At 47.6% G+C, this 19,302-nt stretch overlaps 1 protein-coding gene across 1 annotated transcript; it reads right to left on the bottom strand.

The window, feature by feature from the left end:
- Positions 1-911: 911 nt before the first annotated feature.
- On the bottom strand, positions 912-18,690 carry FRMPD2 (FERM and PDZ domain containing 2). Its single transcript, XM_006747453.3, has 6 exons — positions 18,583-18,690; positions 16,604-16,751; positions 14,693-14,907; positions 12,230-12,328; positions 5,973-6,316; positions 912-960 (listed from the first exon to the last, which is right to left on the bottom strand). The coding sequence occupies exons 1-6, from the start codon at positions 18,688-18,690 to the stop codon at positions 912-914; spliced, it is 963 nt and encodes a 320-aa protein (XP_006747516.2).
- Between the last annotated feature and the right edge of the window lie 612 nt (positions 18,691-19,302).

The following is a 19,302-nucleotide window of genomic DNA, read 5'->3' as shown; positions in this document are numbered from 1 at the left end:
TCAGGACTAGAAAACAAAAACCCATGCGTCTTCCAGCATTGATAAGAAATTCCTCTCCCCACCTTCTTTCTTTCAAGCTGTTCATCATGACACAGCACAGGAGAGCCAGCCAGGGTCCAAACAGCTCCTGCCAGAGACTGTTCCAAACAGTAAATAAGGCGAGGCTCCTGTCCTTAAGGATCCCCTGTTTTAATGGGAAGAGCGAGCAGGGAACAAATGTTACCATCCTGGGAGAGGGTGCTACGGTAGAGCAGGGGGAGCTCCTGACTGAGTCGGGAGGCCACGGAGGACTTGCCAGAGGACGTGGTAGTGAAAACAGAGCTATGACTCTGTTCTAGGACTGACTCCTCATATGGGGAGTCAGGGAGACCTCAGGCAAGCTTATTAACTTCTCTGGGACCTCAGTTTTCTCATCTGAAAAATGGAAAGGTTGAGAAACTTATAAGATTGCTGGGATGCTTAGATTATGTAATTCTGAAGCATCCGTCCATGGCTCCTGGCACAGGGTGAGTCCTCAGTAAATGGGAGGGGCTATCATCGAGAGGATTTAGGATTGTGATTTCTACAGAGGGGTTAGAAGGAAAGGGCCAAAGCAGGAGGCTGGAAGCAACTCAAGCAGGTGACCTTCAAAGCACTTTGTGCAAGTATCAAGTCCTTTTCGGAGTGCTGAGAAAGAGCCTATTTGTAAAGGCAGCCAGCTGGAGTGACATTTAGTCCCCGTGTGACACAGGAGGCAGAAGAGTGGTGAGTGAGGTGCACTGTCTGGTGGTGAAGATGCAGAGACAACAGTGGAAGAACACGCTTTCGGGGGGCTGCCCAAAGGTCGCCCCACAGGCTTTCTGTTTAGAAAAAGCAGCGCAGACAGATGGTAGAGCACTTTGTACAGTGCTTCAAGCATGCAGAGAATGGGCTCAGAAAATATCTGTCGAAAGTCCGGTTAGAGAAGATGAGGAGGAAAATCTAAAAGAAATGCATGCAGATACAGCTTTTCATCAAACGCACAAATCCCCATTTATCAGCCCCCTTCCCCACACCCGAAGCAACGGCTTGGCTTTATGACGTGCCATCTGCCCTCCCCTCTCGTCCCTTTCCCGAAATGCCCCTTTTAAACTCAGCTCTGGTGCCTCCCAAGAGCTCCAAGCCCCAGGCGCCCAGAGGGTCGGTCCTCTTCCCCAGTGGAAACTGGAGTGTCTGTCCCCACCTGAGTCTCACGGTCAAAAAGATGTTATTTCTGCTCATGAGACCTACAGGGTATACGTAAGTGTGCGTTTCATGTAAACAGATGTGCACTCACGTGCATAAAAAAGGAGACTGTGTGCCACCAGGACTGAAGAGGAACACTCACTTTAAGAAAGCAATATTTTAAAATCACCAAGCACTTTGAGGGAAAATTGGTTTAAAACCTTAAAGCACTTGACCAAATAGTGTAGAAAATGCATCTTCTTATAAACATGGAAGGGAATACTGTGGAAGTTTTGTCAAAGAACAGGAAATCCAGCCTCTTGCCCAGGCCCACCCTGTGCCCCACCCCACCCCACCCCTGCCCCCAGCAGCAGCCCGCTACTGCGCCCCACCCCCCACAACGGGTAGAGGAGAAGCACATGCCCTGGGCCACCGCAGTGCCTGACTGTTCACACCTGACCTCCCGCCACCATCCTCCTCCAACCTCTCCAACAAGCTCCCTGCATGAGGCGAGGTGTCAGAGAGTCTGAGGGGGCTTGGTGGCCCCAAGGGTGAGCTTGCGGTGTGTCTAAGACATCAAGGAGGGAAGTCCAGTGGACTGTCAAGCTCGCATGACAATCCTGAGCTGAAGATCAGTGTTTAGGAGTTACTGGAGTGGTGTGCCTGGCCATGTGTGGTTGGGGAGGGGGCTGGGGTGCATCTGGGGCTTGGGAGCCTGTAAGTGTGCAGAGCGAAGCCAGCTGAAGCAGCCCAGGCCCCAGTCCTGCCCTAGCTCTGCTCTTAGACTTCCGCCATTCCTGGCCAGGCACCTGCCTCACTCGCTTCCCCCAGGCACGCTCCAGTCACACAGGGGTTCCCTGTGCCCTCCTCTCTGACCAACAGCCCACTCGTCGGGCAACCTCCGGCCTCGGCCAGCCACACTGATGTCATGGCGGGCATGGCAGCCGCTGTTGGATTAGACCTGTAGCCTCCTACTCACCCTTTGCTATTCCAGGAACAGCGCCCGCCCCAGAAGGTACACAGTAACTTTAGGTTCGTCTCAAGGACTCTGGCTTCATTTTGTATTCTTTCTGACCATGAAGACTTACAACATCACTTTCACTAAATGATAACTGCTGACACTACCTGCATTTTAACTACCTGGATTTAACTATATGTGCTAGGCAAGAAAGAGAGAGAAATAAGCTTATACCATTACCATCGTGCTATGACCAGCTTTCCACTCCATGAGCATAAGCCCGGGAATGAACACACGTGGAGGCCTTGAACCTGCCATCCCCATTCATTCCTATGAGTCCAGCACGTAAAGATAAGCATTGGGCAGACAGCAAGGCCCTCCCCCCGAGGCCCAACCAAAGAAAAAGCCATCTGCTCCCACACCAGGGGAGCAAAGAACATCACGCCTTCCAGAGTGATGTTCAAGGGTAACATGACTTGATGGGATTTTCGCTTCAGACCCTAACTTTAGAAACGAACCTTGCCTAAGATGCGACACCAGCCAAGTGCTAAGCCCCCAATCTGGCAGGCACGCAATTCCAACCCTCCTCTATGAAAATGTACAGTACTGCTTTCTGAGCCTGCTTTATAAGCATCTCCTGAGACACGGCGGAGTCTCCAGATGTGCCGTTGTAAAAGAGAAAAACAAGGAAGGAAAAGTAAAATCCCGTCTCCTCCATGAACACTCTGGGTTTGCTGAGGTGCTAGCAGCTACCTGGCTTTAGGAAGTAGCCACCTGGCAGCTGGTAAATTCTGGCAATCTGCTGGGCATTTTAGTTGAAGGGACCTGTTCTTCAGTGGGCAAGAAAGCGAAAGAAAGTGACTTGTGTTAAGTTCCCATAGTGCACCAGGCGCCATGCGAGGACTCAGCAGGTGTGCTTTCTTTTGACCTGCACAGTGTCCTGCTCTTTGTTGACAGAGAAGCCTCGAGCTCAGAGGAGTCAACGCTCCAGGCACACTTAGTACATGGTAAAGCTGAAACCAAGGCTATATGCTCAAGAAGTCCGTGCTCTTTTGGCTCCAAACTGCAAAAAGAGAGCTTGACTCACAGATGCCAGAAACAAAGAGGTAGTTGCCTGGGACAGCCACCCCACAGCGGAGGGGCAGCTACTTCTAGGAGGAGTCTGCAAAGAGCCACAGTCCCACCAGGAGCTGGGGGAAAGTATCAGGAACTGCTGGGCATGTGCCATGCTTTTCTTCCTATAGGGGACAGTCACTATGTATGCAGCAGAACAAGCAAGTTGTCTTGTTAGAGGGGAAGCTAATATGGTTTGAGTCCTTCCTTCAGAGAGAAAGAAAGGTTCCCGAGTGGGGGGAAGAAAACATAGCAAAAATGAAGCCAGGAAATGTGAGGAGGCAGAGCGCTGTCATTACCAGGACCGCCACAGGGAGGCCAAGTGCAAGGGGGAGGTGTTGGCCATGGAGGGAGCCGGGACAGAGAAATAGTAAGGCTGCCCGCCTATGGCTCCATGGACCACACTGGCCTGGGTAACAAGCATGGGGCAGCAACCACGACCAACTGAATATCAGAAGCTCCACTGGAATGTTCTGGAGAGCCCTCAGGATTCTTGTGTAACTCTAGGAGAGGCAACCCCCTCCAAAAATGGCATATTTGGGACATCGGGTATACCCTTTCAAGTAGGAACACTGAGCCAAATTTAATTTGATTCAGAAAAATAAAATAATGTGATGTTTCTTGCAAAAATAACGACAAAAAGATAGGAGGAAATAGGCGTTAAAACAGATTTCACCTTAATATAAGGAAACACTTTCTGATCAACAACTACGTGGTGATAAAATGGGCCACTTTAAGAGGTAGCAAGTTTTGCATCCCTGGAGGTATTCAGTCAAAAGCAGGCCCCGTACTCTGGGGATGTTACAGAACAGATTTCAGCATGGGGTATGAGATTGAATTAGATCATTTTTTTATTGAACGACCTTGAGATTCTGTGACTCCATGAATGAAACAGCAACTAAACTAATAACTAGTTAAAAAAAAAAAAAAAAAAAAGAACTATTGTTAATAACTGATAACTATATTAGATTAAAGGCACATGGCAAGTCAAACTCCAGGCTTGGAGTTAAACCCAGGGTCCCTTTACAATCCGATAATCCAACCCTCAGGATTTCTGTCCATCATCCTGAACTATCTGGCAGTAAAACCTTTAAAAATCCAAAAACCTTTGAAAATCTATAAGGAAGTACAGTTCCTTTTATATTTCCTATAAGATCACACTAATAGTTGTCCTTGTATTAACCTCTGGAGGTTCCTTCCTTTATCACGTGACCAAGTATATCAATTACTGCCTAGAACGCAATTGTAAGAAACTATAAATACACTTTTATTTATGCATTTTCAGACAATGAAAATGAATACCACTGATGAATGTGCTTACCCATTCTGTTCTACTTTGCACACTAGTTAGTTTTTGTTTGGCTGGAATGGTATTCTTATAAAGATTGTATCGGAATGCTTTCATATATTTATTTATTTATTTATTTTGAGAGAGAGAGAGAAAGCAGGGGGAGGGGCAGAGGTAGAGGGAGAGAGGATCTCAAGCAGACTCTCCGCTGAACACAGAGCCAGACGTGGGGCTTGATCTCACGACCCTGAGATCATGACCTGAGCCAAAATCAATAGTCAGATGCTTAACCAACTGAGCCCCCTCAAGTGCCCCCTGAATGCTTTTAGGGAATGTACACCTGGCTCCTGTTAGTCACAGATCTCACCTTGCCTAATTGCATTACACGGCTGCTTCATACTTCATGTCACCTACCAGGCCCTATAGATCTGCCCTGCTCAGCCTTCTAGGATGAGCAACAAAGAAGAGTCATTTCACAGCAGTGAGTTTATCCGGTGTCACACACAAACCGTCATTCCTCATTATTTGCCTGCTTTGTCCCCGTGCATCGAGCTAGCACACGCCTCCAAGCAGTACCTCACACTTTCTCAGTATTTGCACCCTGTTCTCTGTTCCTGACAGGTTCCCATGCACCCTGAGTCTATGTGATAAGTACTGTCAAACTGAATCAAAGAGAATGTTTCCCATCAGAACAGGTTGGAAGACTGGAAATACTTGTGGGGAATGAGAACAAAATGAAGGCTACGTTAAAAATGGCTATTAAAATGAACGTTTCGGTCTGGTGTTTAAAGACATAGATTTTTTTTTTAGGCTGGTGTCGACTGTCAAGTATTATATTAGCAATAAAAATGGTGATACATACAAGGGAACTTCTTTCTTACCACAAGACTTTAAAAGGCCCCCAGGGGGGCGGGGAGGCACCTGGGTGGCTAGGTCGGTTAAGCTTCCAACTCTTGATTTTGGCTCAGGTCATGATCTCAAGGTCGTGGGATTGAGCCCCGTGTGGGGCTCTGTGCTCAGTGGGAGTCTGCTTGAGGATTCTCTCTCTCCCTCTCCCTCTGCCCCTCCCTCCCCTGCTCTCTCTCTCTGTCAAATAAATAAATCTTAAAAAAAAAAAAAAAAACGCCACGCAGGATGTAGCATAAAGGTTCGTATGCTGGGAGAAACACCTGAGGTCTGCCATCTGTAGGTGCCAAGGGTACAGGAGGACCACTGGGTGGGGTTAGCTTTCCCAAAAGCTCATGAACTGTGGTTGCAGCAGCTCCAGACCTTATGCTTCTGTTTCTTCTGCCACACACCCCCCCACACCCCTGTCTAATGCCTAGAATAGTGCTGGACCCAGTAAGCACCTGAACACAGTTATGAACTGCTTGATTGTAATTTCTAGCAATGAAATACATACCAAGTATCTGCAAATGTGGTGATTCTTACCTTTCAAGTCTCCTGATATCACAAACTGAATAGCAGTTTTGCCTCATATCCTTTTCCAAAGAGCTGGCCAATGTTGATGCATCCATTCGTTGTTGAAGTCTGCATAAATGAGGGTGGGAATCCTGAGGATGCATCAAGGAAGTAGCCCAGGGTCTCTCTAGGTCTTTGTCCCATTGTGCCTCCCTGGTGGCTTTTTGGAAAGATTCTGGCCTAAGACCCAGGCTTTCCCCTGGGTCTGGGGAGGCACTGTCCCTCCGGCTGTCCTCATGATCCAGACTGGGGCTCTGCTCTGAGTCTGTGCAAGTTGCCCTGGTGAACTCTTTGTCTGATGAGAGCACGGCTGTCTATTAAAAGAAATGCTAAGGGTTATTAGATCCATGGTGCACACTAAGCAAAATCTAAAATGTGCTTCTTTAAAAAAAAATCATTTTTTTCATGTGATTGTGGGGCAAAGCAGTTAAGAGATGGGCTCTTGGGTCAGTCTCCCTTTGTCAGGACCCCAGCTCCCACTGGGCCCTAGGTGACACCAGTAACCATCTCTGAACCCCTTAGCTTGGGGCATCAGAAAAATAATGTAAGCATTATTTTTTTAATATTTTTAAAACTTAAAAAAATCAAACTCAAGAGCCAAAAAACAAATAATCCAGTCAAGAAATGGGCTGAAGACAAGAACAGACACTTTTCCAAAAAAAGACATCCAGATGGCTAACAGACACGTGAAAAGACGCTCAACATCACTCATCATCAGGGAACTACAAATCAAAACCACAAGGAGATACCACCTCACACCTGTCAGGATGGCTAAAATTAACAACACAAGAAACAACAGGTGTTGGCAAGGATGTGGAGAAAGGGAAACCCTTTTGCACTGTTGGTGGAAATGCAATCTGGTGCAGCCACTGTGGAGAAGAGTATGGAAGTTCCTCAAAATGTTAAAAATAGAGCTACCCTACGACCCAGCAATTGCACTACTAGGTATTTACCCAGAGGATACAAAAATACAGATTCAAAGGGATACATGCACCCCGATGTTTATAGCAGCATTATCGACAATAGTCAAATTATGTAGAGAGCTCAAATGTCCATCAACTGATGAATGGATAAAGATGTGGCATATATAAACAATGGAATATTATTCAGCCATCAAAAAGAATGGACTCTTGCCATTTGCAATGCCATGGATGGAGCTGGAGTATATTATGCTGAGTGAAATAAGTCACTGGGAGAAAGACAAATACCAGGTGATTTCACTCATATGTGGAATTTAAGGAAGAAAACAGATGAACATATGGGAAGGGGGTAAAGAAAAAAAGAAAAGAGGGAAACAAGTCATAAGAGATTTTTAATGACAGAGAACAAACAGAGGATTGATGGAGGGAGGTGGGTGGGGGATGGGCTAGATGGGTGATGGGTATTAAGGAGGGCACTTGCTGTGATGAGCACTGGGTGTTGTATGTAAGTGATGAATCACTGAATTCTACTCCTGAAACCAATATTGCACTGTATGTTAACTACCGAAAATTTAAATTAAAAAAATAGTAAATAAATAAATAAAATTTTAAAAAGAAACTTAAAAAATATGGAAACAAAAGTAACAATGACACTTTGTCTCACTTTCCAGTAAGAACTGAGTTTTGTAAACTCTCGTCTTCATCTGTCCTCATCCATGATGGCTCATTCTCACAGCCCCACTGCCCTTCCCATCCTGATTCCCTGCCCTGGGTCTCCTCCTCACTTATCCAAATATTACTTGATTCACCACAACTGCTTATATCCCTGTTGGGCCTTTTAGGTTCTAATTTTGATGACACACTGGGGCACACTAACACCATGGGAACAAATTTTCTGTAGGAAAAAAAAAAAAAATCTGTGCTTTGTTTATAGCACAACCTTCTGGGTTAGCTGATTCTATGTATTCTTTGTTTTGAGCTATTTCATAAATCTCTATAAACAAATATGTTGTTCTTTGAGATCTCTTTTGAACCAATTTTAACATCTGCCCAGTTCCCTCATTGAATGGGTTAGATGAAATCTTTAACATATATTCATTTTTACATCTATGTGAGAGTCATGAGTTTACTTTTTCCTGAAAATTATCTTTTAGCACTTCCATCCCATGACCTACATGCCTGACGTTGTAGGAACACATGGACTTGAGAGCTAGACAGGGCTGGCCACCCATCCCTGTCCTCACCAAAGCAGAAAAGAAATTGCTACTCGTCCACTCGCCCCAGCGGGCTCCTCACCTTGCTGATTGCCCATTCCTCAAAATGAGGGGGGATATGCTTCCAAATATGCATTTTTTTTTAAGAGAGAGAGAGTGAGCAGGTGGAGGGGCAGAGGGAGAAGGAGAAACAGACTCGCTGCTGAGCAAGGAGCCTGACATGGGGCTCGATCCCAGGACTCTGGGATTATGACCCGAGGCAGACACTCAGCTGACTGAGCCACCCAGGCATCCCCGCAAATATGCACTTTTACTTAACTATAAATCATAAACTCTTATGACTCGACTGATATACAATGCAAATTATAAAGGACATACCAAAAATTAAAATTTGAAGTGGATGGGATAAAAAATAAATAGTAAGAGCAGTTATATTTTCTTATACTACCCCTAGGGAGACCTCCAAAATCTCATGTTCAACCATTCCCCTCCCTCCACCTCATCACCCCCAGTGCTCACTCTACAGCGATCCTTCACCCTCTTCAAGGCTTCCAGTTAATGGTGCCTTGTCACCACCCCGTCCCCCACCCCCACCCTCTTCCTCTGCTAAGAGTCCATGCTTCTGCCCCATAAACACGCACTTAAAAATAAAGAAGACTCCGAGCTCCCATTCTGCATTATGCGCCTCCATTTGCCTCCATTCTGTGCGACACTCAGGGGCCGTATGTGAACTCCAACCCCTAGGGACACCCTATGTGGACTCCGTAGCTGCTTCTAGACACTAATGCCACGTGTATGAGCGCAGGTGTCTAACAGGCATTCAAGACTTCCAGATAATCTTTCTGTACTTCCTTAGTGAAGTCAGTTTCCCATTCTTTCTACCCTCTACATTATTTCTCATCTCTCTCCTCAGCCACTCCCCTGAACTTGCCTCTTACTTCACAGTGAAAATGGGCACATCCAGATGAGAATCCTTCATCTCCCCATGGCAAAGTCTACCAACCAGCCCGCATCCCTCTCCCAACCTCCTCCAAATACCAGCCACTCCTTTCTCAGCTCCTCAAATGCACGCTTATCCTCATTATTTCTGTCCGTGTCTCCCCGCTTCTCCCTGCACACACTCCACCCAGGCTTCTGTCTCCATCATCCAACTGAAGGAGTTCTGCTCAGGGTCTCCAGTGACCTACATCTTTCTAAGCCAAGGACAATTCTCTCTCCTCGTCTCATTCTACCTCTCAGTAGCATGCAACATAATTGGTTTCTTCCTCCTTCTTGAGAGCATCCTTTACTCACTTATTCTACTTGAATGTGTTCACTCTGAACTTAGCCCTCCCTCGTTTTCCCACCATCTCCCAGGCCCCTCCTGCTGTGTCATTTCTTTGAACTGGACCTTTCAGTGTTGGGGGGTCCCACGGCTTACTTCTCTGCACTCTTTCCCAAGGTGATCTCATCCATTTCATAGCTTTAAATAATGTTATTTGCTGACAGCTCCCAAATCCACCTTTTCCAGTCCTGATATCATGCCAATTCTCCACAAACACCTGCCTAATTGACATCTCCACTGGCTATGCCATAGACATTTCAGTTTTGCTTACTCCCAAGAACTATCGCTTCTCTTCCATGTACTTTAAACTGCACTCTCCAAGCACTCCCTGTCTTGGCAAGTAGTATCAGCATTCAATCAGTTGTTCAAGCCAAACTTTGCTCTCTTTCCATGTGACCATATCTAAGCCAAAACTAATCCTTTGGGCTCTACCTCCTACATCTGACTACTTCTTACCAACTATTCGGCTACAACCTGAGTCCAAGCCACAGTGGTTTCTTTGAATGACTGCTGGCTTATCTGCTCCAGTCCATCTCCGGCTCAGTGGTCTTTCTAAAGTATAGACCAGATGAGGGTATGCTCCTGCCTAACCCTTCACTCTCCCACCACTTCCAGCCCAGGGGCTTCCCATTGCCGCCAAGATGGAATCAGCACATTGCCAACATCTACAAGGCGCTACATGATGTGGCCCGTGCCTCCCTCTACAGCTTCTCCCCTTCCACGCCTGTTGTATTCTTGTCCCTCGAACATCTAGGTTCATTCCTGTCTCAGAGCCTTCACACTTGCTATTGCTTCTGCCTGGAATGATCGTCTTACTCCAGATGTTTGTACGGCTGCCTCCTTTCCATGACCACTTTATTCTAGTTAGGAATTAAAGGCTCCCTTCCTTGGTCTTCTATCTGACCTCTGAAGCCACATGAATGAATGAAAATTTCTCTTCCACTTGGCCCTCAAGTATAAACTGAGAGAAAGCATGCCCACCATGCCTCACTCCAAGCCCTCCCATTGGACTTTTCTGGGCCCTCCTAAGTAGAGCCATTCTCCAGAACAGAAGGACCACTTTTTCCTGGCATTTCCTAGATATCTCAACAAAAGCACAGGGCACAAGCCCCACGGCCTGATCTCCATGCATGTGAAGCTTGACCTTCTCGCACCCCAGTCAGTTGCTCAACACAACTGCCATGTCTACCTTCTTTTCCAAACTGGCAGCTTTCTGATTTCCTTTCCCTGGCAATTTTCTCACAAAGTCTGTGTCAAATGACCTCTTGGAGTCCAAGAATCAGAAGGATCTGGATCACAAAATCTTCTGTGATGTCTCTAGTGATTGTCACCCCCAGGGATGAGCGATCGACTCTATCCACATCTTATACATGAGAAATCACAAGGCCTAGAGAAGTCAGGCACTTGCCGGAGGTCCACACAGCTGGTGCATGGCGGAGCAGGTGCAGCTGACTGCAGGGTACCCACACAGACGCCTCCCCAGGATGAAGGCCCATCCCCCAGCTGCCCGGAGTGCTGGTTACTGACAGCTCACAGCTAGCCCTTCCCCAAGAATCCTGCTCAGCTCAGCTCAAGGGAGCTGTCTCAGGCAACGTCCGGCCCCCTCCCTTGGGGCAGCCCACACCGCAGTGCTGGTTGATACAAAGTGCAAAAGCACAGACTCTCTTGCCACCCCAGCTCCAAAGCTCCCGGCGGCGTAAGCAGAGGCCCCTGCTGCAGCTGCACCTCGTTAACTTCTCCTTCCACCTGGCCCTGCCTCCCTCCCCCTCACGGGGCTTGTTCCCAAGAGCAGGCCCCATAAACCTCTGGCACTCAAATCTCCGCTACAGCGTCTGCGTCCCGGGACCCAACCAGTGGCATTATGACAATTAATTTTATCTGTCAACTTGGCCAGGCCACAGTGCCCAGATGTGTGGTCAAACACTAGCCTAGATGTTTCTGTGAAGGCATTTTTTAGATAAGATTTGCATTGAAATCAGCAGACTTTGAGTAAAGCAGATGACCCTCCATGATGTGGGTGGGCCACATTCAATCGGTTGAGTGACGTAGGAGAAAAAGACTGAGATCCCCAAGGAAGAAGGAATTCTGCCTCCAGTCTGCCTTCGGACACAAGCTGCACCGTGGACCCCTCCCTAGGTTTCCAGCCTGCCAGCCTACTCTGCAGAATTTAGACTGGCCAGCCCCCACAATCATGTGAGCCCGTATCCTAACCTCCCCTCCCACCTACATACCCCTACACATACACACCCTATTGATTCTATTTCACTGGACACACTAATATAAGTATCAAGGCAAAAATTCTTAATTTTCCCGATCTCATTGCCTCTTCTTTGGACTAAACCATACATGTCTAATTCATACTTTAGGGAAGTGGATACATATCCTGTTCTCCATTTCATTCCTCAGAATGGAAATTCTTACCTTTCCTCCGTCTGATTTTGTATTATTATTCTTGCTCCTGGATTCCCCTCTCTGATGCTTGGGCCACCAGAAGGCCTGAGTCTAGAAGTTTCACAGACAAGATCTAAACATATAACTACCTACAGGAAGATGCAAACATTGTAGAGGCAGAGTAGGGAGGGCAAGGAGAAGACAGACATGAGATCTCATGAACTTGTCACAGACTAATTGAGGCTTGGAGACCAGCTATTTCCCCGCCCCGGTGGAAGAAGATGGCATTGAACCCTACCTAAAACAAAGTTGGGTTTCTCAGGACCCACCAGACAAGAAAAGGGGTGCTTGAAGGCACCAGAGGGCACCGCAGCTTACCTGCCATCCCTCGTCTACCTCAGGCAGTGCACCTGGAGGGGGTCGGCAAAGTAGAAGCGTGACTTCCTGTGAGGCCCCTCGCAGTAAATGGAGCACCTCCTATGAGAAACCAGAATCTGTGGTTGGATGTGGGCGTGGCATGGCTGTGGCATCTCCTCCTAGGTGCTCCCCACTACCTCTCTGGCACTGTTCCCTTGATCTGTTTCTCGGCTCTAGAGAACTCTGGAGAACACTGCTATGGGCCTGATTTCCTAAAGTGAGAGACGCCAAAGCCACCGGCCTGGGGTCCCCATGAAGGCAATGCCCCCATGCTGGGCTGTTAGTGGCCACGGTCTGCCCAGGATCTTTTCATGGCAGCACTTGCCAATACAGATGCGTGCTCTTCACTGAGAGAATGTCTTCATCATCTCAACCTCCCTCTCCTCTCCCCAGCCCCCCATCTCAGGGGCCATCGGTCACGTACGCTCCACCACCCCGATCTCTAAAGGGCACTCGGGACCTCTCACCTGTGCCATCGCAGTGCCCTCCTCTGCTCCCTTCCTCCTCCAGTGTCACCCACCTCCCCTCCTCCATCGTGATCAAGAGCGCTCTTTCTACAAGGCAGATATGACCAAGTCATCTCACATTCAACAAGCTCTGCAGGGCAGCACGCAGGATCTGTTCTTACCTGCCACTGCCTTGCTTAGCCCACTCTCTCTCCCACCTGCTCCCGCTGCTCCCACAACCTAAGCTCCGACTATGCTGAGCCTCTTCCTCCAACACTCTGTCTCAGAGCCCAGGGCTTCAAGGTGCCTTGAGAGTTCCTATTTCCTATCTAAGCCAGAATTTCTCAACGTCTCCTTAGTACTGACATTTTAGGCGGGATAACTCTCCGTTGTGGGGGCTGTCCTGTTCGTTGTAGAATGTTGAGCGGCATCTCTGGTCTTTGCCCACTTGATGCCAGTGGCACCTGCCAGTTGTGACAACCATAAATGTATATGAACTTTGCCAAATGTCCCCGGAACGGTAATATCATTCCAACTCGACAACCGCTGATCCGGACGCCACTTAATACCCGCCTTAGCAGCAATGGACTTCCACAGAACATGCTTCCTTCCTCAGTTCCCTGCGGCAAGCACTTTCTTTTCCCCCAGTTCCCTGGGGCAAGCATTTTTGTTTCTCGTGACACTTGTTTTCCACAGTCAGTTCTGTTTTCTTGTTTGTCCCCCCACTACAAGCACTGAGAACATATGAACTGCCTGACTCTGCGTCGTTAGCTCCTCAAAGAGCGGCTGACCCAGCGCTCGTTCTCAGGAAACAGTTCTTGGCTCACAAACTAGACAGATGAAAGTATTGCCACCCCAGCATAGGCTGTCCTGGGGATTCTCCAGCTCTCACCACTCAGTCCAGAGCCACTCCCCACCTTGCTCTGTGTTCCGGAGGTGGGCCTGTACAGACTGGTTCCTGTTGGGCTCAGCCAATGGGAGCATGGGTGGGATCAGAGACAGGAGAGGGAGGTGCTTCCTCTTGGACTCAGCCAATGGGAGCATGGGTAAGGATCAGAGCTGGGAGGAGAGAGGGGTGGGTATTTGTTTTCCCGCCTTCCTCCCCATGGGGTTGTCGCAGAATGGCTGGGTCCCTCAGCAAATGTCACAGTTCATGTCATCAGGTCCACTTCACCAGCTCTCTCAGTTTCCCGGGTTGTATAATTGCTCCTTCCCATATGTCTTTGGACTTGGGAGGGGTGGATGGATAATTGCACCCACTCTTCCCGGCCCCAGGGATCTACACTCTCTCTTGAGCTTCCCAACAACCAGCTCACACCTTTATTAAACTCTCCTCAAATGACTCAATTTCCAGCCAGGACCCTGACTGATATGCACAGTATTCCACTGAGATTATGGTATATGCGTTGAGAAGTGTCCACATTTTTTTTAAGTTGGCTCCACACCCAATGTGGAGCCCAGTGCAGGGCTTCAGCTCACAACCCTGAGATCAAGATCTGAGCTGAGATCAAGAGTCAGATGCTTAACCGAATGAGCCACCCAGGCGCCAGGAGAAGTGTCCACTTTTTACCCTTTTTAAATTTCATTTTTGAATATATACAGGACAACTGATGCAACACTGCATGTCAACATCTGTAAATTTAATAGAGAAATGGGAAGAAGGGCAGAAAGGGACCCACTGCAGTCTCTTCAGCCCACATACCCACCTCCTAGAATGTTAGGAGAGCTTTAGCCAGCACAGAGCCAGGGTTTTATCTTCAGTTTCATTATAAACCTAATTAGAAGCAAGGCTTATTCAAGGTCAGATATTCAAGAACTGAGACAGAAAATTAAATGTGAGAATGGTCCACCCATTGCTCTCTTTGTATGATCCAGGTTCTAGGTGTGACTTTCAAGAACCCAGAGCATTCCTTATGGTGGGTGGGCCTGAAAGAAACATGGCTGATATCTGTACACACGGGGTTGCATGGTCTCCTACCTGGAAGACGAGGCCTTCTGTGGGCCTTCCATTCACAGCCAGGATAATGTCACCTGCTGCAATGGCCCCATTCTCCTCAGCTGGCTGCCCTGGGAAGAGTCTCTTAATTCTCACAATATCATTCTTGAGATGGCTGCAGCTTTCTTTCTCCATCTGCACGAAGCTGAATCCCAAACCACTGGCATTTTTTTTCAGAGTGACTTCAAACTTAGGACCTGTATTGTGGGATGTGGACAAGATAAATCCCTTAGTAGATTCTGAATGAAATTGACTGGCCTTAAAACGTAAGCTGTCAAGTAGATGAATTATTTCTGTTTTACACGAAAAGATTTCATTTTGCTAATTTTTATGAGAGAGTCCTTTATACTTATTATAGATCAGTGCTGCCCAGTGGAAATATAAGGTGAGCTGCAAATGTGAACCACGTGTGTAATTTCAGTTCTCAAATAACTACATTTTAAAAAGTAAGAGGAAACAGGTAAAATAAACTTAATCATATAGTGCATGTAACCCAATATATCTACAATATGACCATTTCAACATGTAGTCAATATAAAAAGAGTGTTAATGAGATATTTTGCATCCTTCTTATGTACTAAGTCTTCAAAAATCAAATATGGATTTTATCAATTTAGATTGGCTATATTTCAAGTACTCAATAGCCACATGTGGCCAGTAGCTACCATACTGGACAAAAGAATTATAGATAATCAACAAGGTTTATATGTAAAGATATAGTTTATAGACATATACAATATGCCTATATCACTTAATAAAACTTATATCATATATATTCCTATTACTCCTTTAGAACCTCAATCATCTTTAGTATATTTGAAACAAAATTTTGCATAATTAGACTCTGGAGAAAATTCTGGTAAATTCTATGGAAATGTTTTCTTTAGCCACGTGGACGGACCATAAGACAAAACAGCTGCCTCTGGGCAGCAAAGATGGACACAGCTCCGGGAACCTCGTTAGTCTAACAGCCAGAGGCCTTTGGGTCTCTCCTAGCCTGCCTTCCACTCAGTTGGCAATGAATCAAAAGACAGAGCACTGACTCATAAACCTTAATTTGGGACAAGGATGAAAGCATCTGAAGCTTTTAGTTGCCGGTGTATCATATGACCAATTTCACCATCACTGCCATGAGACCCCCTCACCTCATTTGATAGTGAGTCTGTCGAAGGGCCTCACTGGAGTGAGCAGAGGAGCAATCAAAGAGGAAGCAGACTCGTCTTACGCATGCATGTTCCCTTCCTCCCAACCCCATCGCTCACTACGGCTACCGTGCATCCAACCTGACTCACACCTTCAGGAAAATCTCTAAAAACGGATTGAAAAGTGGCTAAGCTCCAAATCATGAAATGCTAAAGGAGTACATGTTTTCCTAGCAGGAAACAAAATCACAGGGCAGTGCAGAGAGGCAACCCATCGGAAGATATGCCATGATGTCCCTGCAAACTGATGGACATTTACTGTTTTACATGATGCTGATAACAAGGCTAGATTTCTGAGCACCTTCCCCTCCCAGCCTGCCTCAGCATGCCCCAGATCTTTTGCTATGAATGTCTTGGCTAGAAGGTAGAGATTTGGTCAGAAAATGCCTGACCCTTTCATTCCAATTTCATTCCTAAAGATTTATACACAAGTATTCAGGCACCTGATCGAGAAACCTCAGAAGGCACAGGGGAGAATTACGCCTGGCAATCATTTTGGAACAATGCATTTTTTTTTCCAGAAACATATTCCATTATATTGGCTTCCACTGCATCCAAACACCAGCCGCATCATGCTCACAGTCTTCTGTGAAGCCAGAGGAGGCCTTCGTACCTTCCCTTTTGAGTTGAGAATTCAAAGGGAGCACAGGATGACATGACAATAGTAACACTCAATTCTCTCTCCTCTCACCATCTGTCGCTGAGACACAGCCCGCGGGCCTGCCAGGCAAGGCTGTTGCCAAGGAAACAGCCGTGCATTCATCTCCCGTCCTGTCCTTAGCAGAAGGACACTGCTGGGCGGTCCTGGGGCCTCTTCTCTCTAAGACCAGTCTTGCAACCTAGAAGATGGTTGGACAAACTCCATTTGCACTTCATATGGTAACCAGCAGGCTCTCCCCTCACCCTGCAAATGCTTCTCGATTTTCTGATACTTCCAATAGCTGCTTCATTTGAATCTCAAATTAAAATCTCCAATCTAGCCCACTTGTTGGGATCCAGAGCAGTATTTTCAACTGTCTGTCGGACAGGGTTTCTGGGGTAACACGTGTACCTCCATTTCAGTGCATTCAAGGTCAAATTCATCTTCTTCCTCTCTCTCATCTTTACTACCCCCTCCTCGTTCTGCCTAAAACATTCCTCCCCTTGCATCTGCTCTCTCCGAACATGGAACCATCCCTCTACTAACCTCCTGGGGGCCACACCTGCAGGGATCCAGCTTACCCCCTTCTGCCCTCCAAGTGCCCATCTGATTCCTAAGACTTGTCTGTTCACCATCAGAAACATCTCCCCCAGGGCTCCCCCTCCTCCATTTCTTCTCCTGCTGCCAGTGCCCAACTGGCCAGTGGCAAACTCCAGCTAACTTGGCTTCCTGGACCCTATCTCCTCCTCCTCAGGTCACTCCCCACCGTGGCTACCCATGGGTTGATCTAAGACACAAACTGAGCATGCAACACTCTTGATCAAAAGTCTCTAGCGTTTCCCATCACCTAGCAGGGTATCCCGGGAAACTATGCCATTCTGGCCTCCCCCTTTCTTTTGGTTTGATTTTCCATCCTTCTTCCCTACACACCCTATACTCTTTTTACACAAAGCATAGTTCAGGGACCAGTGGCTAGACATCACCTGGAAGCCTTTTAGAAATGTCGAGCTTCCATTCAGGGGACTTGGGCCTGCTAACATCCTTCTGCTGCCGTTGTCATTTAGCACCACGCCCATGACCCCAGAGTGACAATTCCTACCTGTCATCACTGCTGCCGGCAGCAGGCAAGAAGTACCTTCTCTAACCACGTTCATTAGCAAAAGTCTGAAGAGCAGAGAGTGCTAATAAATTACGACTCTGTTCTCAAGACAGGTCAACCAAGGTAGCCAGCAAAAGTAAATTTCACTGCAAACCAGAAGACTGCTTCGGGAAAGGAAGCAAACAGGGGCCCTTCTGCTCCCTCAGTGTGCCAGAAGGGCCCACAGGAGTCCTTTCCGTCTCTGCCAGCTCCCCAGTTACCTAGAGGGCAATGCCGGCTCTGAGGCTTAGGACGCTGAGGCACAAAAAGGCTCCCACCCTCAGGCAGAGGACTGAACACAGCATGGTAACATCCAGATGCTGCCTGGGCCCTACACAGAATAAGGAGTCCATAACAGGTCAGTGCCTTCAGCTCTGGGTGTCTGGAATTTCTACTTCCCTGTGATCAGAATCCCAGGACAGCGTGGCCTGAATTTACCTAGGTTGATGGGAATAGCATGAACCGGGGAGAGGGTGTCAGCAAGTGCAAAAGCCAGCTGGTGACAGGGCCGGAGGGCAGATGGAAGCATCAGCCAGTTTGGGCTGGAGCAGAAGGTGTGAGGGGGCAACCAGAGCCAGAGTCAAGCAGGAGAAGTCATCCACCACATCAGCCCTATTTGGCTGTCTGATTCCAGAATCGAGGCAAGTAAAAAGCCAGCTTTTCAAGGTTCTTTGCAGGGGGTGAGGTATTCTGCTTGGGAAACCTGTCTGCTTCCTCCTGACTTTCACATCACCATAGAAAAGTGAAAAAGTGAAAGAGAGAAGACAAAGAAGAAAGTCTTGTTTTGTTTCCTGCCTGTCCACCTCCCACCCAGAGGCAACCGCAGCTTCTGATGCTGTCCAAGAAAGCTCTGGAGGACAGAAAGACAACTCCCTGCTAGTGGGGCGCTCACCTGCCCAGAACCCTTGAGGTACTGCACAGCCTGCTTGTGGGTGAGGCCGCACAGACTCACTCCATCCACCTGCAGGAGCCGGTCACCTGGGAGGGGGACAGAGGTCATGTCTTCGAGCTCCCGAGGCTGCAGGAATGACTGTTGCTGGAGGCCCCCGCCCAGCACCCTTCACGCAGCCTCAGGGAGGGTCAAGAAGCCGAGCTGTGAGAAGCCCCGACGGGGCTTGGCTGCCAGCCACCTCTCTGAACACCTTCATAGATCAATGATACGGGAATCTTTCTATTATTGGCTCACAGAGGGGTTGAGCCAACTCTGTATAACCGTATCCTTTCTCCTGTTTTCTTGTGAAACCATTTCTGAAAGTACTTTCAAGTCACTTAGGGGTAATATTTATATCTCCAGGATGTTCTTTTTTTATTTCAAAACAGGTCAAAAAGACCTGGTTGATGCCAGGGACAGCAGACTTCTTGGGAAAATAGAGATAGCTAAGATCCTGGGTGCCCTTTCTAGCTCAACTTGCCATTTTGGAGAGCAATAAAAATCACCCCCTTGCTTCAGAGCAGGGGACATGAGGAAGGGCGGAGAGAAGGCTTGCCACTGTCCTCCCAGGTGAGGAAACCAAGACCTGGAGAGGCAATCATTTGCATGAAGTCTAGGGTGAGACTGGGGCAAGGCCTGAAGGCTGTAGCTCCCAGACCAGGATCACACCACAGAATGCAG

The sequence above is a fragment of the Leptonychotes weddellii genome, chromosome 6 (genome assembly GCF_054177405.1).
Source record: "Leptonychotes weddellii isolate Sample4059 chromosome 6, ASM5417740v2, whole genome shotgun sequence".
NCBI lineage: Eukaryota > Metazoa > Chordata > Mammalia > Carnivora > Phocidae > Leptonychotes > Leptonychotes weddellii.
Note: the sequence above shows the minus strand (reverse complement) of the source record. Positions and strands in the feature narration are given on the sequence as shown.